This window comes from Ochlerotatus camptorhynchus, unplaced genomic scaffold (genome assembly GCF_037179485.1).
Source record: "Ochlerotatus camptorhynchus isolate MF236.1 unplaced genomic scaffold, CSIRO-AGI_Acam_v1.1 ptg000070l, whole genome shotgun sequence".
NCBI classification, from domain to species: Eukaryota; Metazoa; Arthropoda; class Insecta; order Diptera; family Culicidae; genus Ochlerotatus; species Ochlerotatus camptorhynchus.
Genome location: NW_027040560.1, coordinates 524,664 through 550,793, shown reverse-complemented (window position 1 = coordinate 550,793; position 26,130 = coordinate 524,664). Strand labels below are relative to the sequence as shown.

At 40.7% G+C, this 26,130-nt stretch overlaps 4 protein-coding genes across 4 annotated transcripts; 3 read left to right on the top strand and 1 right to left on the bottom strand.

Annotated features, from left to right (window-relative positions):
• The first annotated feature begins 6,850 nt into the window (after positions 1–6,850).
• On the top strand, positions 6,851–8,980 carry TTLL15 (tubulin tyrosine ligase-like 15). Its single transcript, XM_065217197.1, has 3 exons — positions 6,851–6,897; positions 6,970–7,161; positions 7,221–8,980. Exons 2-3 carry the CDS (start codon positions 7,132–7,134, stop codon positions 8,847–8,849), a joined length of 1,659 nt encoding a protein of 552 aa, XP_065073269.1. The 5' UTR covers positions 6,851–6,897; positions 6,970–7,131; the 3' UTR covers positions 8,850–8,980.
• A 433-nt stretch (positions 8,981–9,413) lies between these two features.
• On the top strand, positions 9,414–10,084 carry ODA-Dnal1 (Outer dynein arm dynein axonemal light chain 1). Its single transcript, XM_065216944.1, has 2 exons — positions 9,414–9,568; positions 9,631–10,084. Exons 1-2 carry the CDS (start codon positions 9,414–9,416, stop codon positions 10,082–10,084), a joined length of 609 nt encoding a protein of 202 aa, XP_065073016.1.
• Positions 10,085–11,636: 1,552 nt separating this feature from the next.
• Positions 11,637–22,730, bottom strand: LOC135697485 (vacuolar protein sorting-associated protein 26C). Its single transcript, XM_065217233.1, has 4 exons — positions 22,593–22,730; positions 12,579–12,659; positions 11,834–12,512; positions 11,637–11,759 (listed from the first exon to the last, which is right to left on the bottom strand). The coding sequence occupies exons 1-4, from the start codon at positions 22,647–22,649 to the stop codon at positions 11,674–11,676; spliced, it is 903 nt and encodes a 300-aa protein (XP_065073305.1). The 5' UTR covers positions 22,650–22,730; the 3' UTR covers positions 11,637–11,673.
• A 208-nt stretch (positions 22,731–22,938) lies between these two features.
• Zpr1 (zinc finger protein Zpr1) lies at positions 22,939–24,586 on the top strand. Its single transcript, XM_065216868.1, has 2 exons — positions 22,939–23,178; positions 23,244–24,586. The coding sequence occupies exons 1-2, from the start codon at positions 23,068–23,070 to the stop codon at positions 24,531–24,533; spliced, it is 1,401 nt and encodes a 466-aa protein (XP_065072940.1). The 5' UTR covers positions 22,939–23,067; the 3' UTR covers positions 24,534–24,586.
• Positions 24,587–26,130: the final 1,544 nt, after the last annotated feature.

Genomic DNA, 26,130 nt, shown 5'->3' with positions numbered 1-26,130 from the left:
CACTCAAAAAATTTATCACATATCTAATGGATGAAATCCATGTGAATTTCACATAGCTTTTCTGTGATCACATAGCAGCAAATCCCACCACAAAATCACATGAATATTATGAGGTCGATGAAATTCATATGAAAAATCACATACAATTAATGTGATTGCATAAAGGTTATGTGTAATTCAGATGAATTCCATTAATTTTGATTATGGATGAAAATCATGTGCGTTTCCAATGGAAGGTACATGCAAACTTTTTTCGGTGTATTGGTCCCAAGCAAATCGATTAACGTACACTCAGAAAAAATTTCACTTAGATGTTACATGAAAACATACATAGATTTTTTCCATCTAGTTTTTCACGTAAATTTTACGTTTTTCATATGTAGATTGGTTTGAAAGTTCTAATTTAAATCCACATACAACTCTAATAGCAACAATCAATACGAAACTAACGATTTTAAATTGGCTCACCACTTTAGTAGCCTATTGGTCCCAAGCAAACGATTAACGTACCCTATTCTAGTTGAAATTCTATTACTACACTATGTTTGTTTTGATTCGCTATGAAAGTTTGACAGATAACATCAGGGGTGTGTGGATTCATGCAGAACATGCAGGGGTGAGTGAAATAGCTTGGGACTGCTTGGGACCGTTGTTCTGGTACTGAGTGAGTCAAAAATAATAATGATTTTCTTCGGGACCCAGTGGTCTTAGAGTTACCTCTATGCTAATAGGTAGTATAGGCTTTGGAAGTAAATTTCACTGTATTTTCATGTAGCATCTAAGTGAAAATAACTCAAAGTGAAAAGATCTTTGCCCAATCCACTAGAAAACAACATAGATTTTATGGTACTTTCTAAGTAAATTTTATTATGTTTTCACTTAAATTTTAGTAAATTTCTTCGTACCATCATCCATTGTTAGGAATTTTAAAATAGTTTTTCAAGATAATAAAAATTGTATTGTTCAGAAAGCTGATAATATATTCCTAATAAAAAAATTGCCATAAATGAACGATAACCCAAATAATTTAACTATTCCACAAATGTGTTGGATGATACCCAAACACGTCGTTAAGCAAAATAACCATAACAATTTTATTAGGGATGTCTTATGTGTTCCAGCAACTTCCATCCAGCTGCACTTCCTCTGCCAATCTTTCGGGTGAGATCATTCCTCGTCCGTCAATTTCTCGTTCTAAAAACATACCATAAATAAATGGTGTATCATGACAAAAATAAAACATCATACTTCAGAAAATTCAACAAGTCCAATGGATTTGTGAATGCAGCAACAACTCGTCAGCAATGCACCGTTTGGACGCCATGTTAGGTTTTTTTTGTGCCATCACCACTCATAAATTTTCACATTATAAATTCATGTAAAATCTAAGTGAAATTATCTTACATGAAATTCATTTGAAACGTATATATATATATATATATTCATCTAAGTTTCAAAGCGTATTACATTGCTTTTAATACGATTTGTGATAAATTTTATTAACGTTATGTACTTTACAGACAATTCTTAATATCTGAAGGTTATGTGTTTTTTCCAGTGAAATTTATGTGACAAATTTTTTAAGTATACGCCATTCTAGTCAAAATTCTAGTACTACACTATGTTTGTTTTGATTCGCTATAGAAATTTGACAGATAAAATGAGGGGTTCGTTCCTATGTTTCGAGGGGTGCATCGATTAGCTTGGGACCGAAGAGAGTACTAGCAACAATCAATACGAAACTAACGATTTTTAATTGGCTCACTACTTGACTAGCCTATTGGTCCCAATCAAATCGACTAACGTACCCCATTCTAGTATAAATTCCAGTACTACACTATGTTTGTTTTGATACGCTATGAAAGTTTGACAGATAAAATGAGGGGTTCGTGGATTTTCATATGTTTCGAGGGTGCATTGATTAGCTTGGGACCGAAGATAGTACCAGAACTGAGCCAAAAAGTTGAGCTCGTTTTTTCGGAACCTTCTGGTCTTAGAGTTACCTCTATGGTACTAGAGCTGAACCAAAAGGTTGAGCACGTTTCTTCGGGACCTACTGGTCTTACAGTTGGTTATCTGTATATGGTTGAAGGGTGTTTGAGTTAAAGCCTTACACCAACCGGTGAACACTCGTGTTTATTTCAGTTACCATGGAGACGTAATTTGTGATTAGCCCCGGTCCCTTTCAAATTGTATCATTATTTATGAACGGCCTTATATTTGAAATGACGTTTCACATTCATCTAGTGATGTCCGATTTTCATTCGAATAATCGTTTAATCGATTAACGAACCGAAAAGTAAACTATTTATAATCGGTTAGATCATGCCGATATACACAGCAAAAAAAAATGTAATATCGATCAATGTAATTCAAGCTGATGTATGAAATAATGATGTAATAGCAAAAAGCAGATCCAATATTACATCAATGGATGTAATTTTGTTCGCAAAATCGATGTGCATCGTACAACGTTATATTACACAACCGATGGATTGACCTGGTTGCAGCAGTTTGGATGTAATATTCAACAACTTTTTTTTCTGTGTAAGCATTAACATCTCCACAGGATCATCACCGATCGTTTCAAACATGTGCTGTACTCTCATTCGTGGAAAAATGGCAGCACAGCGAACAAAAAATAATCGATTAGTTGTTAATCGAGTAATTAAAAAATGGAACATCTCTGATTTTGGTGTGATTGTTTTGATAAAAATGAGCGCAAAATTTCATCTATTCCGAGGGGGCAGCAAAACCACAAAATTACCTTGAATACGGGGGGTTCTCATTGGATGAAAGGGACCGTGAAAGAAGACACTAAAATAGAAAGTTTTTCTTCCGACAGTTTCATCTTAGTATTCATCTTTGCTTACACACTTAATCTGGCTCGGTAAAATCTCCAACAGCCGATTAAATACCTTGGCATTTACTTTTGCTGATATACCTGCAAAATATATGTTTATTAGCTGATATCGCAGCAAAATGATATTTGTTAGCTGAGTCTCGGCAATTATTTTACCACAGACAAACAGACGTAACTCTTTGAAAAAGTTTTTCTTGAAAACATAGTATCTCAAAACATAGGACCTCAGTAGCGACATCTTTCAGGCTTCTCGCGGAAAACAAGCTTGCTCGCTAACTCGCAAACAATATTGCATAAAAGTTCTATAGAATGTATAGAAACGTCAAAGTGATCCGATGCCAGCGCTGCGGCGAGTAGTTCGCGGAACTGATAATATTCAAATCAACCGTTAAATGCGTGAACGAAGATACACAATGAAGAGTTACGTCTGTTTGTCTGTGATTTTACTGAGCCTCAGCAAACTAAATCGCAGAACTACTCGGCTGTTGGAATATCGGCGAAAAAATTTAAGTGTGTACACTAAAATCACAGACAAACAGACATAACACTCGCAAGTTGTTCATCGAACAAGCATTTAACGGACAATTTAATAGTATCGTAGTTGGTAGTACCGCCACCTGTGGCGCACATAGTCAATTCCCTTGCGTTTGACGTTTACACACTACCGCCATCTGTTCAGCGTACTACCCACCACAGTGAGCTCAACAGATGGCGGTAATGTTTTAGCGACGATGTTTTACAGTGAGAATTATTCAATGTGTTATGTCTGTTTTTCTGTGCTAAAATTATGGACGTCTGTCAATAGTTGTTCCAACCGAACCGTCAAAATGCTTTGCTCGATTGGAACAGATTTTTTTCAGTTTTGTGGTGACAGTCGTCCATACTAAAGAGCCTGAATTTATAAAGAGACGACATCTTATCCATTTGACAGGTCTTCTGCTCGATTGGAATGACTTTTCATATGACTTTGACAGACAATCGATTGTTCCAATTTTGACATGTCGCCTCTTTATAAATTTAGGCTCTTTAGTCCATACTTTAACTAGAGGGCTTTAGTTTTAGTGTATCGAAGAGTGTTTTTGATGTGTTTAACACAAGGAGACTTACCCCCTGAGCAGAATCATTTTTGTCGCATTCTCAACTCAACCGCTTCGTCCCGTTTCTTGTCGTCCAGTTGGTACATGACCTTGGTTGATATTGATAGCGTGAGTCCGTTCCAGCGTTCGTAGATTTCGAATGCCATAAGATGTGTTTCGATGTTGTGTTTGCCGTGCGCATTATCCAGTGAACGGAGGAACTCGGTCACGTTCATGAAGGGATCCTCAGGAAGGGCCAACCAACCTCGCAACCAACAAACAATGTGTGTTGATTAAAGGCTGAATAATCAATTTCATAGATGAAAAAACATATTTTTTCCTGAATAGGCTCTTATTCTGCTTTCAATGTTTGTTGGGCAGTTTGTCCGCTATCAGCTTGTCCAGCTGGGGTGCCCCTGGAACATCGGCTTAGTTGGGATGGTTAGGATCTGGGATAGGATTCCACTGCTTGTTATTCTGTTCCTTCAAAAAAAAACTGTTGAACTGTCAAATTAACCGGGTTGCAAAACATACCCAACATACAAGCAAACAAATTCAATCTGATGACCGACACTCTCGGCACTTCCGGCACAGCTGCAGCACACTGAGAAAAAGTTGGCGCAAAATAAGTGTGTAGAGTGACCACCCTTTGTTGGAGATAACTGCCCTTCATCGTAGATTAACTTACATGATTTTGTAGAAATTCCTAGTATCCTACTTTTATTTGCCCACACACTTAGTTTTTTTTTCTACTGAGCTCGGCTGCGCAAATCTCGGCAAAAATAAGTTTCACTGAGGTCTCAGCAAAAGTGGCATTTGATTGCTGAGTCTAATGCTTAGCTGAATCTCCGCAAACAAATGAAATGTTTGCTGAGATCTCAGTAAAACTTTTTTGCCGAGATTTGCACATCCGAGCTCGGTAGAAGAAAAAAAACTAACAGTGTTGTCTCCCACTATGTTCATTATTTTGATCATATGATTCAGTTCTTTCCTCCAGATTTCTTTACTAGAATTTCTTCCTAATTTTGGTGTTTCCAAATTTAAAATCTAGCACAAACTCAAATCTTTAACCGGTTTACGGATCGGATCTCAAGGATTACACACTTAAAAATTTTCGCCGAGATTCCAACAGCCGAGTAATTCTGCAATTTATTTTGCTGAGATTCATTCAAACAATTGCCAAGATTCAGCTAACAAATAACATTTTGCTGAGATATCAGCTAACAAACAGATATTTTGCAGAGATATCAGGAAAAGTAAATGCAGAGGTAATCGGCTGTTGGAGATTTTACCGAGCTAGATTAATTGTGTATGGGCGACAAGGATACAATACATGGAGAGTACAGACCTAGAAGCTTTAAGTTTTTGGCATACGTTGGAGTTCGAAGCTCCGGCGGAATCGAGCCAAGATCCTCGAAATGGACCGAAAAGCGAAGAGCCTGAATATGTGGGATGCGATCGATATAAGAGCCAAGAGCACTTCCAATGCTATGTGAAAGGCTCCCGAGAAACCTTCGCTAAGAAGTCGGCTTCCAAGCTAACAAAAATCAGGAAGCAGATTGCTAGTCTTCGACTGCAGGAAGACTCATCATTACGTGGTCCTCTGTTGCCATTTGAAGATTCGATTTGGTAGTTTCGCATTGCTGGTTTCACCGTTGAAGAGAGTGACGTCTGGCTGTTCGGTCCTGAGTTTGGCCCTTTCGTGACGGCGTTGACAAAATCTTGATGAAGACTCGACTGCACAGTGAAGAATCCAACAGAATAACAACAGTCGTGTCTGCTTTGATAGATTCTCTTCATCGTCTTTCTCTTTCGTTAATATATCAGCTGCAAAAACATTCCTTTTTGTATTTGAGAGAATCGATCAATGCAGATAGGCATTTTGAAATGTTCATGTAGACATCTAGGATGTTATTAGAATTTTTGATCATCTGCAGATATTAAGAATAATTCCTAAAATTAAAACGAACCCTGAAAATCAAACAATGATTTTATTTGAATGTGTGATCAGTTTAAGGTCTTCGGGATGATCCCTAATTAACCTAGTAAACTCTTTAAAGTATTTATATAGAGCTGGAATGAGGGCGTAACACACGGAGATGAACTAGCCTAACTACGGCTAAAAATCTTCTAAATAAAGAAGAAGAAGAAAGAGAGCGTAACAGCTTTTGTAAACAATGGTGATTTCTCGAAAGTCATAACTGTCCCCGGAAAATCGACATAACCAGCGAGTAAGGGAAGACTTCCCCTACCCGATGGATATGTTGGTTTGTGTAGGCCTGCCTTGAATTCCTAGAAATTAACGAAAAAAGTCATTGTTTACAAAGGCTGTTACGCCTTCAGTATAGCTACTACTCAAATCATATAATTAATTGAACTTTTTTTCATCATAGAGATCTAGAGTAATTTCAGAACATCAAAATCTCATGAAAAATAATATCTGAAGCAGGGCATCATTTGAATTTTTAACCAAATGGAGGTTTCAGAATGCTACATTAAAGAAAGTGGCAGTCTTAAGGATGATTCCTGATCAACTTAAAGTCTTGAGAGAATATCTTATGGACATCATTTAAATTTTTCAATCATACCTTTAGAATATCTCCTGATCTCCCACCTGGAACTTTATGTCCGCCTTGTACATTTTTGTAATGCCTAGTTAAATGCTATTTTTCACGTCGCTATGTTGTATCTCATTAATGTAGGAAATAATTGCTTCAAAAGCAAAAATCTAAAATCAAAAATCAAGACACGATAACTATACACATGCTCTTTACAGTTTAATCTATTTCTAATTAACACTATCAACATTTTCAAAAAATCACTACCTTCAAGGATGGCGTCCAAATTGCGATCATCCAACTGTGACGTTTAACAACAAACTAGCGGCATGAATAATTCATTCATTCCACTTCTGGACGCTCAAGTGGGCTGGTCCCCATATTCTTCCAGCACCAAAAGGTACGTTTCGAGTTTCAGCTCCGTGACAAAGAAAATTTGCACCTAAAATTAAAATATTTTAAACTTTTTCAGCATCTACATGCACCACATATCTCCTCTGTGATATTTTTAAGCATCGCACACCATCGCTTTCCACGCAACGCTCATCCGTAGTCATCTCACGCGTATATGAATTTACACCGTCCAGTGTCCAGTTGACCTACATTCCAGCAATCACCACCACCGTATGGAAGTATGGAGAAACGAAAGTCTGATAGAAAAAAGGTAATTAACACATTTATGGCGCTGGAAAGTAGTAACCGGGATGGATATTCTGATTTTAGCGAGAGTCTCCTACGGAATCAGAGAAATCCGAACAACCGAAAGATTCGGTGGAGCAGGTGGTACAACAAGTAGAAGAACTGAACTGTTTCTTTGATCTGAGAACGAAACGTGGCCAGATATTGTTCTTCACTGTTACCATACTAGCGGCCACATTGACGCAATGTCTTCCAAAGGATGCCCTTGCAAATATTCTTCAAACGAAGGAACAAAGCGGTAATCGAAATGTGGCTCAACCGAATGTGGAATGTAAACCAGAAGTTAAGATTGTTGAAAAGGTAACACCATCAGTAGCAGAGAATCGTCCAAAATATTGGATCTACGGGCGCAATCCGAATGGTGATCACTTGATACACGTGAAGAATGTGCTACAGCGACTGGGGATAGAACAAGTGGATAATGATACGGCAGATTGGGACCTGCTGTGGGCTCACGATTACCCCTTCCGAAAGGTGAACCTGTATCACTTGAAACCCCATCAGTTGGTGAATCATTTCCCAGGATCAGGATACATAACGAATAAGGTGGATTTATCCACAACGGAGATGAAGTATATTCCGAAGGCATTCAAATTGCCAAATGAGGAAGAGAAGTTTAGGAAGTATGCAGAGGAGAATCCAAATAAGCGCTTCGTTCAGAAGAATAACCAACATCGACATATCCAAATCAGAAAGTTGGAAGAAATCGACTTTGGGAGCAACGATACGTTCATCCAAGAGTTCATCGATCATCCTCTCTTGGTAGATGGTTACAAGTTCGATATCGGAGTTTATACGGTTATAACATCGATAGATCCCCTGCGGGTGTACATTTACAAAGGTGACATTCTGTTCCGATACTGTCCAGTCAAATACTATCCATTTGACTCGAACAATCTGGACAAATACATCGTCGGTGATGATTACTTACCAACATGGGAAGTTCCTGCACTGAAGCCGTACTACACTAAGCAAGGGTTTGGAATGAAAGAATCATTCGATGCGTACGTTCGAAGTACCGGGCGTGACCCAACAATCATCTGGGAACAGGTTGAAGATGCCATTCGTTTGGCAATCCTCAAGAAAGAATCTCTACTGGTGGGAATTCTTCCGCGATACGCCAGCAAACGTAACTTCTTCGAAATGATGCGTTTCGACCTTGTAGTAGACGACAAGCTTCGTGTATTCCTCATGGAAGCCAACATGAGTCCGAATCTCTCTTCCTCTCACTTCAAACCGAATCGTTTGCTGTACGAACAGGTGATCTACAACTTCCTACGAATGGTCGGTGTGGGATCGGATCTACGGAGAGATTCCTTCCGAAAACGATCCACCGATGCGGAAGCAATGATCTCTTCCCTCAAGAACATCGTTGTGGAGGCGAATCGATGTGCAGACGGCCCTTGTTCGGAGTCATGCGCCCCCAAGGAATGTGCTTTGTGCATTAGCTGCCTCAGTGGCGGAGATTTGAGAGAACTGTACGCAGCTTATCGGGAACACTTGAACCGTGGTGATATGAAGCGAATTTTCCCAGTGCCAAAGGCTGATCGCCAAATATTTGAGGAGCACGCAGCAGATCTGAGTACAAAAAACCGCTGGATGAGTCACTGGTTTGATGCGAAATGCGAGGTGGACACATCGTACTGTTATTAGAACAAGCATTCCAGAAGAAGAAGAAAGTTTTAACACGAATGTACTTAACTTAGAATCATAGGTTTTAACTTAGTTGTAGGCATCGGGAACCTGTTAAACTTTAGCAATAAATAAACATCAACATATCAAATATACGCCGTATTTTTTTATTCATTCCGTGCTGAGCACCAATGCTATCGACGCCAGGGAGGCAGCTCCCACAACTGGACCCTACCTATCGACTCATCAACTCATGACCCGGGAACCAACGGCTTTACTTCCGTTCCGAAGGAAGACGTGATCAGAGATGTTATGCCTCAGAACATCCCGGCGGCGCCGACTGGGATTGAACCCAGGCCTGCTGGGGTAAGAGGTAATCACGCTTACTACTACACCACCGGCGCCGCCTAAATATACGCAGTTGTTTCAATCGATCCTGCAAGCCACGTGTTGCTGATAGCAACACGTATTGGAGCATGTGTGATTCCAACGGCCGTTACCATAGACAACCACCCGATTGTTTATTTTTTATCGATAAAGATTGTTCTAGAATTAGTTAAGTTAAATTCTGTTTAACTAAAAAAAATGAATGCGAAAGCCACTACAATTAAAGAAGCCCTCAAACGACTGGAGGATCGCACGAAAACTAACCCTTGCGAAGATAAGGAAATCGACCTGTGCTTTCAGTGGCCACCGATTGAGAAAATGGACACAACCTTCTCCACCTTGGTCGCTTGCGAGTAAAACACTATTGCTAGGCTAACTCCTGTTCACTTAACTTAGTCCCTTTAATCTGTTGCAGGAAACTATCGCTTTCAACCAATATGATCGACAAAATCTTCGGCCTGAGTGGAATGAAGAACCTTCGAATTCTATCGCTCGGCAGAAACTACATCAAAGCCATCTCCGGGTTGGAGGGAGTCAGCGACACTCTCGAAGAGCTTTGGCTCAGTTATAATCTTGTTGAGAAGTTGAAGGGGATCAACGTGCTCAAGAAGCTCAAGGTTCTGTACATGAGCAACAACTTGGTCAAGGATTGGGTAGAGTTCAACAGACTGGCCGATTTGCCTATGCTGGAGGATTTGCTGTTTGCCGGAAACCCGTTGGTCGAATCAATGGAGGAGAGCGTTTGGCGTGCGGAAGCTAGCAAACGGTTACTGTCGCTGAAGAAGCTAGACGGAGAAACGGTCATTCGGGAGGAAAATGATAGCCAACAGGGCCCGCAACCAGCTGGTGGTCAGACGGAGAAAATTTAGAGGGCGTGTGCCTTCTTGGGTTTTTCTCAAGATCGTGTAGTATATTGAAATATATGTCACAAAAGCAATACGATGTCTATCTGTCAGATTCCGGAATGCTAGCCGCATTTGTTGTACAATTTCACGAGTTTTACGACATGGTTGAAGTGCATCGTTTTTCAACGTGCCAGCAATTTGGACCCTGCCATTTTTGAGAGATCAGTGAGATCATTCCATATTTTGTGGACAATTTCATCTGAATCATCTTGCATCTTAAATGTCACACAGTTGGTTGGTTATCTTTATTAAAGAGATTTTCAGCCAGATGCTGGTTCATCTCCGGCTATCACACAGTGGTCCTGGCCGTGTTGCGCTTTTGATTGATTGATTGATTTATCTTTATTAATGAGGCTTTCAGCCTGGGACTGGTTCGCCTCCAACGTTGCGCATTTCTAATTTGTAATATACATCGAATAGACAATAAATATGACGGAGGTGGTCTATCTCTTTCCAGGAAGCTTTCAAGAACTGGCTGTGTTGGTGTTAGATTAGATTATATTCCTTTAAATTTTTCGAACCTCTTAACGGAATCCCTTTATGAAGAGCTTCGAGTGGGTTGGTTTTTTTCCTTTAAATTCCGTTATAATTGCTTATTTTTTGACAGATACGCGTATTTCGTCTACTACTTGTAGACTTCATCAGTGCCAAGTACTCAACACCACTGAGTACTTGGCGCTGATGAAGTCTGCAAGTAGTAGACGAAATACGCGTATCTGTCAAAAGATAAGCAATTAGGTATAACAGAATTTAAAGGAAATAGACCAACCCACTCAAAGCTCTTAATAGATTATATTGTAGGGAGGAAATTCTATACTAATATCAACATGAAGCTTTAGTGTGATAATGTCCCAACAAACATTGAATGTTGAATAAGAGCTTATTGAGGCAAAAACAAGCTTCTTCAGCTAAAAAATAGCTTTTTCAACTGTTGATCAACTCAAATTGTTTTTGGGGCATTAGCTAGAGAAATTACTGAAGAGGATAGATTTATAGTTCAGTTAGAGAATGGCAGTGTGAAAATGGAACACAAGTTGAAATTGAGCGAAGGGTCATTGATGAAACAATGCTAATCAAATGCGCACTCCTTTGCCTAGCTCACTTAATGGGTGAGGGTACTTGAGGTATTTCATCAAATCCACAGGTACAATAGTGCGCGTTTGACTTGTCTGCGGCAGGGTATAGTTCTAGCGATGTTCATCACTACCTAAAACCTACCGTTGTCGAAAGAATTTTCAAGCGATGGTCTTATATATTACAATTCTCCTTTACCTAACTATTGTTTGCTTCTCTCATCATGACCAACGTTGTCTTCAGAAATTTCGCTAGCTAATAAATTATCGCACTAAAGCTTCATGCTGAAATTGGTATAGCATTTTGTCCCAACTCTGTAATCGTAAACTTCACGTATAACAAACTGGTGGATGTGCATCGTTTTCGAAACGATATTGCGGAAGCAAAAATAAAACTTACCTTACAAGGAGTTTCGAATATGTTTTCCCACGAAAAGAGCTACTTAATATAAAGCACTTCGTTTATACAGCCGGACGTAGTCAGGCAGTTCTGTTCAGCACGATTTGGAAGTTCTCCGTCACTAGATAATCATCTCCGAAGACCACCACAAGATTGACCTCGAATTCTACAAACAAAACATGGAAACTCGGTTAGTGCTTTACACTCAATCAATCAATCGCAAATCTCACGACCACTCACCAATTTTGAAATTTTTCGTTATCAACGTAGGGCACGTAAACAATCGCGGAAACGTCATGTAGATCGGAATCTGCACCTTCGGACAAACGTTCCCATCGGCAATCTGGATGTTCTGAATCTCCGTGGCATCCCGTGCGTACCCTTCGGCGCATCCGCACGTTTCCACACGGACCAGTTGCATTTCGATCGATTTGATCGGAACCTCCGTGTGATGAATGGTCAAACTCCCGGTGAATGGTTTCGTGACGCATGATTCCGTGGAGTCCAGCACACCGGTGATCAGGAACCGCGGTATGGAGATTCGTTCTTTGGCCGTTTTCTGCAGAGACTCCGGGCTGATGGAAAAGTTGGTTTCAGTTTTCTTCTCCGACGGTAAACCCGGATGGTATTGGATGAAGAACTGTTGTGCCTTGGTGACGCTCTTGGCCAGGAAACTGCGCTTTATTTCCGCTTTTAGAATGTAGGTAACGTTGACGAATACCCCGTGGTAGGTTTCGTACAAGACTTTCGGCTCCTTTGCGCAGATTAGTGGAAGTTCAAAGGGGATTTCCGTGGATCCTGAGGGTAGTTTACCGGACGGGGCCAGGTCTGTGTACTGATTAAGCAGAGTGATCGGTTTGACCGAGTTGTACATGGCCTCGAAGATGCCCACATTTTTGTTACTGATGGTCAGATTGACCTGGGAAACGGGGGAAGAAGTTTATGTTTCATAAATGAAATTGGACACAAGCTTTTGCATACTTACCTGTCCTTCCATGGACAATGTTATCCCATCGTGCTTGGCTTCCGTTGAAGATGATATATGAATAACGCCACTGATCGTTTCCTGTTAAATGTCGATGGCAAAAAATAAAATATGTATGTTAAGTACTTTCATAGTACTAGAATTTAAATAATTTTACTTTAGTTTGAGATCTTGAACGTTTTTAAAAGTTTCAGATTTTTTACGGTGTTACAGAACAATGAGATTTTTTCGGAAGTATACGGTTTGGGCTTGTCATAGAAATAGGTTAACAATAGGTTGGGACGACATTTCGGGAACTTTGAAAAAATGCGAGATCTCCGATTTGGAAATTTTTCGATAAACCGAAAATTAAAGCAATACTCAATATTCCGGATGTTGAGAAATTTTCAAGATTCTGGACACAAGAAAAGTTTTTAAAAATTTTGAGGTTCAAAAAAATATTCGGGCATTGAAAATTTTAGGATCTCGAACTTAAAAACTACATATATCTGGATCGTTCAAAAAACTTAAGATTCTCGAACTATGACTAATTAGTTCCCTCTCAGCCAACTGGTCAGCTTATTGAAAATGATTTTTTTCCAAGAAATATTCAACAAACATTCGAATTGGATATATTAGTTCGAGGCTGATTTAAAGAATCACCCATGTTACTTCTTCCTACGAAAACTCTACCGGGACTCACAGAATTTTAAACATTCAAAACTACATTAGCTTTCGAAACCATTCAGAGGGTTCCGGATCCTGCTATCTTTTTGACGTAGGATTACGTCTTTCGGCAACATATTGGGGGTGCAATTTCAAAAAACCAAAATCGTTCGCGTTACGAAAAGTGGTCAGGCTTTGACCACTTATAACTCAATAGCGGATGGATTTTAATTCCAAACAAACCAATCGATTGGAAATTTTTCTACGAATCTGCTAACTAAACATATTTTTAAATTTTCAATAGGTCACTATTGAAAATTACACAAATTCCCAACTGTTGCAATGGTGATAAAAAAAATTATCATCGATTGCCTACAAAAAGCGCTTTCTCTAACACAGTCGCAGAATATTGATATCGAGAACGCAATCCTACGTCAAATCTACGGTCGTGTCTTGGATACAACCTCTTATTTTTTCAGAATTATTTATTTCTAGAGGTACGCAATAGTATTTAACTCCGACGCAGAAATGAGCTGTACTTAAATTAATCAATTTATTTACTACTTTAAGTACATTAATTAATTTTAAGTGCATTATATTACAGTCTAAAATTCGTAATTAAAGTACATTAATAACATTTTCAGTACTGTTAATTAACTACTCATTACTCTCAATACTACATAGAAATGCATTAATTACCTTACGTACTTTTGCCTCAATTTCAACTACTAATGTTAAGCCTATTGTTTGCTCTGTTAATTCTTGAAAATTTTCTCAACTTCTACGCGAAGTTTCATCAACTGCTTCCAAGTTCCATTATATATTTATTAAAAGTTCTTTCAATTGGGTTCTTTAATTTTGAAAAAAATATATCGTTTTTTATACATCATCCGAAAGAGCTTCGTTTTCTGAGCACAGCGATATTTTTTTTTCGAACCCACACACTTTGATCTCGATTTTTAAATCAAGATTTAAAGCAAAATAACAACTTCACTGTTTGACACTTAACTGATAAACTGACAGCTCGATCCCATACAAAGTGACACCATAGAGGTAACTCTAAGACTAGAAGGTCCCGAAATAACGTGCTCAAATTTTTGGCTCAGCTCTGGTACTCTCTTCGGTCCCAAGCTAATCGATTCACCCCTCGAAACATAGGAAAATCCACCTATCCCTCATTTTATCTGTCAAACTTTCATAGCGAATCAAAACAAACATAGTGTAGTGCTGGAAGTTATACTAGAATGGGGTACGTTAGTCGTTTTGCTTGGGACCAATAGGCTAGTCAAGTAGTGAGCCAATTTAAAATCGTTAGTTTCGTATTGATTGTTGGTGACACCGAGGGGCGCTAATAAGGTGATTTTTACAAATGTAATCGTACTTATTTAAAATAGTTCTAGTGTACCAAAATTGATGAAATTTTGGGTTTGGGTTTCATTTTTAATGGAGATTACGAATACGCATTTACCTCAATACCCTTAGAGAACCCAATTCGACCAAGATCTCAAAACATCCATGACCTTCTCCGAACATCAGGTAAGACTTTGAACCTTTTCTATGAATTTTCGTAAATATCTGGGTGAAACAAAAAAAAAACCCTGTAAAATGTCACAAATTATAAAGTGAAATTTGTTTTCGGAAAAATCAACAGCCTGGTACACTAAAATTGTGTTTATCCTATTTTAATCATGTGATATAATTATACTCGTTTGTATGTCCCAAAACAGAAGACAGCTAAAAAAAATTAAAAAAAACGCAGAGCTATAAGATATTGACATGCTGTTGCAAAACGACCTCTGCAGGGACAAAAGCATTGGTCGTACCGGCTAGAGCATGAATGACTACCACAACAAAACATACGATAACATAGTGCAAGCTTTATTTCCCTCCCATGTTACACCTAACTTCTGAGCTCCTGTTCTTCAGAATCGCCTAGCTAGTTCTTTTTTCTTCTTCTTCAATGCTTCATCTCTTCACTGGTGTACTCACTGCTACCGGAACATCCGCACATCCTCTCGTTCACAGCTCATCACCGTCGATCTTCGGACTGTGCCGACGTGGAGGCATCGTGCATGCTCCACCGCGACCGGCTTCGAGGGCCTGATGACGGTTGGCGTCCACCTCAAAGCGATCGGGTTCAGATCGTCACCCGCTTACTGGCGATGTAGGTCCGCTTTCAGTTCGCACACCTTGCACGACAACGTATCGGCACATACGGTCCAAGCCAAGTTCCTTTGACGGTGCAGCGGCGACCAGGGGGCGACTCAATTTCGGACCGAGTTCACTCAGGGTTGCCGCTGTACCCTGAGCTGGTCAAACTATTATGTCGCTGATTCTTTCTTCGATTCGAGCAGGAAAACAAAAAGCCCTGAGGCAACAACTCGTTAGCCTCCATCTGTCGGCAGTGTACGCAGTGGGCAACTTACTTCGCATTGAAGGCTTTTATCTTTTGTCTTCCGAGGCTGGCCGTATCCAGCCGCTGTGGCCCACTCGATCGACTGTATGTAGGAGCAGATGCTGGAGGAAGGAAAACGTGTCAGCAATGCCATAACAGTCATGAACATGGAAGTGGCTTACCGCTTTTAGTATCGAATCACGACTTTTCTTCTCCGTCCGACTTGCAGCCACAATATATCGAGTCCCGAATCCAGCAGTGGTTCACGTGTCCCAAGTTGCCTCACGTGTCTGATGTGCACGATGAATCCCGCAGACTGATGTACAAGATGGCGTCCGAGGTCACAGCGTGAGCGCTCGTCTGTGAATATAATTCACGATAATAGCGGTAATGTTTCCGTGAGGCGACGTACTCGACTTACCGTTTCTCGGCGGTTCTGATCGATGCCGATGTTGTTGCCACCAGCTGCCTACTTCCCCAAGGCAATCGTGTCGGAATCGAACGTCGCTTCAACCTGCCGACAATGGACTGTCGCTGATACTGCGCGCACCCGTCAAAAGAATCCACACGCGACGACGGCAAATATGGGCAGTGACTGCAAATGACTTTTCGTGCCGTACTCGGCGCTCACAGTCTCCACAAACTGTCTCGATGGCCTCTTCGAAATGCCGCAGTTGCTTTTGGAGCTATTGCGATCGAATCGTGAAAGTTTTCGCGATTTTCACTACCGCGTCGGCGATGGCCGCCCGAATCAGACCACGCTTTTGCACTTTCTGCTGCTTTACTGCTACTTGAGCGACGGGCTTCGTTGCGACGTCATCTGCAGTTGTGTTCGTGTGTTGTTGTCGGAGGTGCTATTATCATAGACGTAACTCTAAGACCACTGGGTCCCGAAGAAAATCATTATTATTTTTGGCTCACTCAGTACCAGAACAACGGTCCCAAGCAGTCCCAAGCTATTTCACTCACCCCTGCATGTTCTGCATGAATCCACACACCCCTGATGTTATCTGTCAAACTTTCATAGCGAATCAAAACAAACATAGTGTAGTAATAGAATTTCAACTAGAATAGGGTACGTTAATCGTTTGCTTGGGACCAATAGGCTACTAAAGTGGTGAGCCAATTTAATATCGTTAGTTTCGTATTGATTGTTGCTATTATTCCATTCGCCCGTGCGGCGATATCCGTCAATTTGACTGGTGACGTTTGCCCATGAAGCATAATTTTAATGTGCACGATCAAGCGAAACTACTCTGATTCTGCTCAAAAAGCTTGCATCAAATAAAACGTAACAATGCATTGTGAAAAATTGCTGTTTTCGGGCGTTCCGCTTGGGACAGGAATTCATCTGGTGTTCCTCCACTTTGCACAGAAAGCATTTATCCTTATTCACAGAATAAAATATATTCCCCTTCAGATTGAAGGAATTAAGCGACGAGGGAATCTCCTTTTCCTCGTCCATGTATACACCTCGCACTTCTGTGTATATGTCGAAGCTCAACTCCACAGGATATTTCTCCCGGATGACATGGCACGCTTCACTTTCCCGTACTTTACCAGCATCAACGTTAGATCACCATCTGGTACTTCTGGTGGCAGATCGTTCCCTTGCACGTTGCCCCCCCTCAAGCGACATTCGTACCAACAATCAATATGAAACTATCGATTTTAAATTGGCTCACAACTTGACTAGCCTATTGGTCCCAAGCAAATCGATTAACGTACCCCATTCTAGACAAAATTCTAGTACTACACAATGTTTGTTTTGATTCGCTATGAAAGTTTGACAGATAAAATGAGGGGTTCGTGGATTTTCCTATGTTTCGAGGGGAGCATCGATTAGCTTGGGACCGAAGAGAGTACCAGAGCTGAGCCAAAAAGTTGAGCACGTTTCTTCGGGACTTACTAGTCTTAGACTTACCTCTATGTTCGTACCTTCACTGCTTTTCCATTAGCATCAGGGTGTAATGCATACTTGATTCAGATTTTAATGTGACGAAGATCGCCTTCTCTTCAACAATGCGATAAGTGGCGATCATACCAACAGGATTCGTGTCCAGTGATTTCACGAAAGTTGCAATCTCGCCAATCGATGGCCTCGTGCTGCCATTTATAGATGAACAACATTTCAAAAGATTCTGTCTGATTTGATCGATTTTCTCTTTTGATAACCACGGCTATGTGGATTTCATGCTATTGCCATTGCCACATAGTTTGATAAAGGAGATCTAAAACATCGAACACAGCAGGAAATGATTTTGCAACTGAGTTATTAACGAAAGAGAAAGTCGATGAAGAATTGATCAATGCAGATAGGATCCTTTGATTTTTTTTATCTAAGTAAACAAACTATCGATAGCGGGTCGACACCAGCGATGCCAGATTTGAAGACATGTCTTCATTTTGCAGACATTTACAATTCTGTGAAGATATTTTTTACTGCAGAAATTTGTGAAGACATTTCATGTTTTGAAGATATACTGCAACTGGTTAAGACTTCCGAAGCATTTTTACATTTTAATCAGACATGTGTCGATTTTTGGTAAAGAATTGAAGATTTCGATTTCACATTTTTAGTTCCTTCTTGAAAATGTCGACTATGAATAATGTCACATAAAAACAGATTCATTTCAGAATAATACTTTATCGACCTGAATATCCATAGGAATTTACTGAAATCTTTGTTTAGCTGGAAATATTTTGAATACATCCTGATCAGACTTTTCCGGACAATTTGCAGCGTAATGACCTGGCTTGTTGCAATTGAAACAGCAATTGTCCTTTGCCTTGCTCGAACCGCCGCCCTTGCAACGCCTCTGTTGTTGGTCACCACTGTAGAACGCTCCTTCATCGTAGCTGCTCTTCGGCCCCTGATGACAATGGCAGCTAAGCACGATTTGGAGATCAACCAAATGGACGCTGTATCCGGCCGCTTTCCTGCAAGGCACTCTAGGTGACGAGGTAATCTGTATGGATCAGCCTGAAGAATTCAGCGTGGGCTGGATCTCGACGAAGGTTTGCAGACTAAAGAAAGCACTGTACGGCTTAAAACAGTCCAGTCGTGTATGGAACCAGCAGTTGGATGATGCCTTTCGATAATGTGAACTTAGAACGTTCAAAAGTGGATGCTTGCCTTTATTACAAGATCGAAGGCAACAAGATGACGCTTTTGACTGTGTACGTTGACGATTTTCTTATATTCACCAACGACAAGAAACTGAAGAAGGCCTTGAAGAAGTTCATGTGCAGTCGATTTGAGATGAAAAATCTCGGTGAAGCGAAGCATTGCTTGGGTCTGCGAATAAGAAGAGATCGAGTCAAAGGTGAGCTGTCACTAGATCAAGAAACTTTTGTCGAAGCGATGCTGGAGAAGTTTCAAATAACGAATTGTCATGCCGTGGCTACGCCGTTCGAACCAAGCCAAAGGTTGGACAAATCAATGTGTTCAAAAATAAAGGAGAAGAAGAAGAGATGAAGACTGTATCCTACAAAGAAGCCATCGGAAGTTTGATGTATTAGTCCCAGGTTACAAGACCCGACATCAGCTACCCAGTGAATACTGTAAGTCAGTACAGTAGCCATCCAGGTTGCAAGCACTGGGAGGCGGTCAAACGAATTTTCCGATATCTGCGAGGGACTGCTGGCTATCGATTACGCTACACGAAGAATGGAAGTCCGGATATAGCTGGCTACACAGATGAAGATTGGGGAGGAGACGTGAACACAACAACAACGGGCCACGTCTTCATAGTGCAATGTGGCGCAATTCCCTGGAACGTGAAACGTCAACCAACGGTTGCATTATCATCGTGCGAGTCTGAGTACATGGCGATGTCCCGGACCATTCAAGAGCAGAGCATGCTGGAGCAGATTTTCGGCAAGCAAGAAATAAATGTCCTGTGCGACAATCAATCTGCGATCTGCGTTGCCAAAAATGGATCGTACAATCCACGAATGAAGCACGTCGATATACGGTATCATTTTGTGCACGATTCGCTGGATAACGGTATTATTGAACTGAAGTACGTGAACACCAAGCAACAAGCATTTTAAATACTTCCTCATCAATCTGCCATCTTTGAGAGAGTACCTAGAATTTTTGATATAGATAGTGAATTTTTGATAGAGATACCTTTTGAATTTTTGAACAGTTAAAGATCTTCAGGTCGTTATCTTGATCACCCTTAAGCCATGAAAAATTATCCAGGCGACTTTATTGAAAAATATGATCAGCTGGAGATCTTTTAAATAATTCAAATGATCACATATGATCTACCTCGTGATCTACCATAAATCTTCGAAGAATATCTGGCGACGTTATTTAAATATTTTGAACAGAATGATATCATAAGATTAATAATTGATTAACCTGGCTTGAAAAAATCTCCAGAAGACTTTTTTGAAGTCTCCGATTAGCTGGAAATCTTTTAAATACTTCATAATCAACCTGCAATCTTGGAAGAATATTTAAAGACGACATTTGAATTTTGAACAGCTGCTACTTAAAAAGTATTGAAAAATATCTAGAGAATTTTATTGATATTTTATTTAAAATCCGTGAACTGTGGAACTTCTCCGAAAGTTCCTGTACTTTAACAAAGTTTCTTAACCCTAAATTCAGTTCCATGAAATCAATCGAAACTGCTTGAACGTCTTTCCAATACATCTCCCTTTCCCAACAGTAACAATTCTAGAGAGAAACCAGAGAAACGCACATCATGGTAAACGTGGCTTAAGCTCAAATGGATCATCAAACAGTTCGAATTTTTGACTATCAAGTTTTTCGTGGTTTGCTTGATCCGAATGAATGTACAGTGATCTCAAAGTTGAGCGTACAGATGTCCTTAAATTTTAGGAAAACAGATGTAAAAGCCCAATTTAAAGAGATGCGTTTCTGAATTTTTGGTTGCTGAATCAATTATCAATTATAGGTAATTTTGCCTCTCCCTCCTTTGAGGCGAGATTTTCTCATTTGTCTGACCCGATCGAACTTTGTCCGCGAACTTTGAGGCGAGATTTCCTATTTGCCTGAACTGTTGTTATCCGTAACTTATAATTACCCTTAAACGAAGAATCATCCTAATGAAGTTTTCGCATTATTCGTAATGGGTTCTTGCTTGTTGCCAATGTGTTATTTCTAAAAATTCCTGAACTGAACTTGACAGCTTGAAAGGAATATTTCTAATGAATCACCCACATCAATGATTACTGTGATTTCTTGAACAAGTAGATCATCACAAAAGGGATGCAAAAGAAGCTTTACGTAAAGAAAACATTCCCCTGTTTTGATGGGTGAGCTCTAATATAATCTTATCTCTCTCAGTTGGTAGAAATAGTTTGCAAGGGTTAAACGGTTAAACCACAGACAAACAGACATAGCACATTGAATATTTCTCACTGTAAAACATCGTCGCTAAAACATTACTGCCATCTGTTGAATACACTGCGGTGGACACTACGCTGAGCAGTGTCGCTGAAGAGATGACGTCAAATGCAAGGGGATTAACTTTGCGCGCCACAGATGGCGGTACTACCAACTACGATACTTTTAAATTATCCTTTAAGGTGATTCCTTGTAGAGTCCACAAATGGCCACCACGTAGGCTATACATGCACTTCCACTTCGAATTTTCAATTACACACATCTCTTAAATGAATGCCCAATTTCACCTGAAATTGCTACTTCATGTATGCTGCAGTGCAGCACACGTGGAGTAACAGTTTCATTGTGCTACGTATCATAGCAGCTGAAATTTGTGCACTTAAAGTCTCGAAGTGGTTACGAGAATAAGGATCTCACAGCGAAACACCTTAAATGCTTGTTCGATGAACAACTTGCGAGTGTTGTCTGTTTTTCTGTGGTTAAACTATGATTCGCGAGAAATCAGTGATTGAAGCCACTGTTACAAAAGCAGTTTCGCCCTAATGAAAAGTTGATATTGTTTCGATGACTACAAACTACTAGGCACGACTATCGAACGGGTGCACTGCGTGAAAGACTTAGGCGTTTTTCTAGACTCAAAGCTGACATACTCACACCATATATCGTATGTCGTCGACAAAGCGTCCAGAACGCTTGGCTTTGTCTTCAAGATTACTAAGAACTTCACGGACATTTACTGCTTGAAATCGCTCTATTGCTCTCTCGTACGATCTACGTTGGAATACTGCTCTGCTGTCTGGAGCCCGAACTACAATAATGGGGCCGAGCGAATTGAATCTGTTCAACGACGTTTTCTTCGCTTCGCGCTCCGTAAGCTGCCTTGGAGATACCCACTTCGTCTTCCAAGCTACGAGAATCGCTGCCAATTGATCAATATCGAGCCCTTACGTATCCGAAGAGATGTTTTCAGAGCCTTAACCGTCGCCGATACTCTGCAAGGAAGAATTGACTGCGAAGCAATTCTGCAACAAGTGAACATTAATGTTCAACCTCGATCACTACGCAACAGTCTTATGCTGAGACTTCCACTTCTTCGAACTAATTATAGCATAGGGAGCGCTATTTACGGCTTGCAGCTAGTGTTCAACCGAGTAGCGTCGATGTTCGATTTCCACTTGACACGGAATATGCTTCGCCGAAGATTCTCTGCCTTTTTTGCTGACCGAAGGCGCTTGATACCCAACAGCTAAGTGTAAAATTTAAGACTTATAAATTTTTAGTAACTTGACAATGCTTTCCAAGTTATTTTCGTTTGTAACTGTAGTAACTGTAGTATATGTATGTCGTCTGTATAATCTGTATTTTTTACAACACATCATTGGGACTATTTCTAGTCTGTTGATGCAACCATAACAAATAAACAAATAAACAAATGACACTTTTCCAACGATTGGCAAAATCCTTCGACCCCTCGGGGTCAAAAGTTCATCCACAGGAAATGAATTTACGAATACGACTGAATACCAGCCTACCGTCAATCAATTTGTACGGATTCCATCCGATTTTAAACCGTATGTTTTCCACTTACCCCTTCGTAGTAGATTTTATTCGCTCGTCTGAGCTTTATCTCCAGGTTGATCGACATCCAGCACAACTATTTAAAGCACATAAATTGTAAATTGTATCAGTTGATTCACGAAAAACTACGCTCTAATCAAACTTGTAATCAGCAGTCGATCGCAGTCGCTTTTTTTTTGTTTTGATTCATTCGAGTGGGTGACAGTAGTAACTCGGTGAACGCGTTCCAAATTAGACCAGTGTACACGTGACCGAATGAAAACACATTTCGTTAGTTTGGTGCAAATTTAATGCTTCTTCCAGAACCGTCTCCGAAGTTCGCCAGACTGAACTGTCACATCAGAAAATCAAAACATCGCTATCATCGCGTGCACGTTTGAGCTGCTGCAGTTCCCCACATGTGTAATAAATAGTTTTTACTCGTTAAAATCCTGCTTCATTTCGAAGTAATTCGTGAATATAAACGGCAATCTACGCAGGAAAGTATGTCAGCGGGAGCAGAAACGGCACCGGTATTCCCGAAGCTGAACGCCGAGGAGGAACCGGATTTAGGAGCCACCGAGATCGAGTCCATGTGTATGAACTGCCACGAGAATGTATGTTCCTTAAAACCTGCCTGAATCGATCGCTTGTAACCTAATGGTAACCTTAATCATTTCAGGGCACGACACGGCTGCTGCTGACGCAGATTCCCTTCTACAAGGAGGTGGTCCTGATGTCCTTCTGTTGCGATCACTGCGGTTTCCAGAACAATGAAATCCAACCGGGTGGCGAAATGGCTCCCAAAGGTATCCGGATCAGTGTCAAGATCGACACAATGAAAGACTTGAATCGACGCGTCGTAAAGTCCGACTACTCCAGCGTCCGGATAGAGGAGCTGGATTTCGATATTCCAGCTCAGTCGCAAAAGGGGGAGGTAACTACCGTCGAAGGGATCATCGATCGGGTGGTACGAGGATTGGAGCAGGACCAACCCGTCCGTCGAATACAGCACCCGGAGGCAGCGGAACAGATCGATGCCTTCGTCGAAAAACTCAAAGAGCTGAAGGAGATGAAGCAACCGTTCCGGATAACAATCGAGGACATCTCCGGAAACAGCTTCGTGGAAAATCCTCTGGCACCACAACCGGATCCGAACACCACCGTTTCCCACTTCATCCGAAGCAAAGATCAGAACCATTCGTTGGGAGTTTTTACCCACGAAGAAGTGGATGGTGAAAACCCCAAACAGCCGAAAATCATCCCGGAGGAGGAAGATAAGATGCTGAAAATGATTTCCGAGGGTTCCTGGCCACTGGAAGAACTTCATGGGGAGGTGCTGCAGTTCCAAACCAACTGCCCGGAATGTGCGGCCGATTGCGAAACGAATATGAAGGTGACCAACATTCCACACTTCAAGGAGGTGGTCATTATGGCAACGGTCTGCGACAACTGCGGTTTAAGGACGAACGAAGTCAAGCCAGGCGGTGGCATCGAGGAAAAGGGCGTTAAGATTGAAGTTACGGTTCGGGGAAAAATCGATTTCTCACGGGACGTTTTGAAGTCGGAATCGTGCGATCTGCACATCCGCGAGCTGGAGTGCGAAGTGGGTGCCGGTGCCCTGGGAGGGCGCTTCACCACGATCGAAGGCTTGCTAACGGCTATCAGGGATCAGCTGGTTGACAGCACCGGTATGTTTATGGACTCGAACGACGAGGCAACAAAGCACCGAATGGATAACTTCTTCGGGCAGCTGGATGCGGCCATCGCTGGGAACAAGCCGATGACGATAGTGCTGGATGATCCGACGGGAAATAGCTACGTGCAGTCATTGAACGACGATGGCACTCCTGACGAGGCATTGCGGATAATAAAGTATCACCGGTCGTACGACCAGAATGAAGAACTCGGATTGAACGACATGAAGACGGAAAATTACGGAGAAGAAGATGATGCCAAGCAGGAGAAGTGAGGAGGTGAGTGAACGATTTTCTGTTCCTGTTTAGAATGTCAGGAAAGTATAATATTGATACATTTACGATCAGAACATCTGGATTTCTGCCGTCTTCTCTTTGCGAAAGAAATCTCCCGAATGCATTTCTTTGATTTTTGAGGGTTGAGTTATGCTCAAACGATTCCCAAAGGAAGTTGTTTCGGGAATCCATGTTAAGGCTTGGACGGCTTCTGAACACGATGCCTCCAAAAAAATGTTTATGTTTGCAATGACATAGTATAGTCATTTCTTGATGAATCTCGAAACTTGTGATACCAGTAGAATCCCTAGAGTCTGCAGATTATTTCGTTTATAGGTTCAAAATAAGGTCGTCTACGGCTGCAGAGCTGTACTCAGGATATTTGTTTGCAGACTTTTTCTGACGTTCATAGAACTTCCCTGAAGTTCAATGAACTTCTCTGTTTCTCTGGAGTTTGCAAGAATTTCCTAGGGTTCGTAGAACTTTATTATTGAAGTTCTTAAAGTTGTCCTAGACTTCGGACATCTTCATTGAAGTTCGCAAGACTCACCTAAAGTTTGCAGAACTGTACTGATGTTCCGAGTATCGTTCAAGTTCAAAGAACTTGCCTGCAGAATACCGAACTGGAGTTTGCAAGATTTCCCTGGACTTTGCAGAACTTTCCGGATGTTTGTCAAATGTCCCTAAAGCTCGCATATGTTTCCTGTAGTTCGCAATACTTTCCTTAAGTTTGAAAATTTTCTCTGACGTTCAAAAAACCTCGCTGCAGTTTTCAAATGAATCTGACTCATATTTGAGTAGGTGCCGTTTTTTGCGAATTTGAGTTAACGGTATGAAGAGATTCATTTTTCGTGATCAAGTTTAAAATTGGAACAACCCACACGCGACAATCGAATTTACTCTCGATCTGCACATTAAACATAACGTCGTACATAGTGCGCATTATAGCGCATCGTTGTGCGAATACAGCGCACTATGGCCGACACTATGTTTGACGTACAAAACAGGAGTAAAATCGATTGTCGCATGTGGGGTTTTCCGGTTAACAACACAGCAAAAAAAGTTGTTGAATATTACATCGAAACTGATGCAACCAGGTCAATCCATCGGTTGTGTAATATCACATTGTACGATGTACATCGATTTTGCGAACAAAATTACATCCATTGATGTAATATTGTATCTGCTTTTTGCTATTACATCATTATTTCATACATCAGCTTGAATTACGTTGATCGATATTACATTTTTTTTTGCTGTGAACTGTATCGATATACTCAACCAAGTAAAAGTGACTTACTCTCTGAGTTAGTTTCGTTTTCAGTGTTTGCAAGTCCTTTCAAGTGGTATAAAATAAGAAATCTTGACAGTTGCGGCATTCGATTGCGTGTGTGTTGGTTGGATGCGTGTTTGTTTGCCACAGGTGAACAGAACGTCAAACCTACCCGCTAGCACCAGCTACAACTCTCCGGTAGGGGAAGCCCTTTTGGCATAAGGATAATCAGACCCAAAAGTTATAACACACATAATGCTTGTGTAAAAATGCCATCTTTCGGCTGAAATTTCCATCCCTAATTGCTTTAAAATTAAATCATC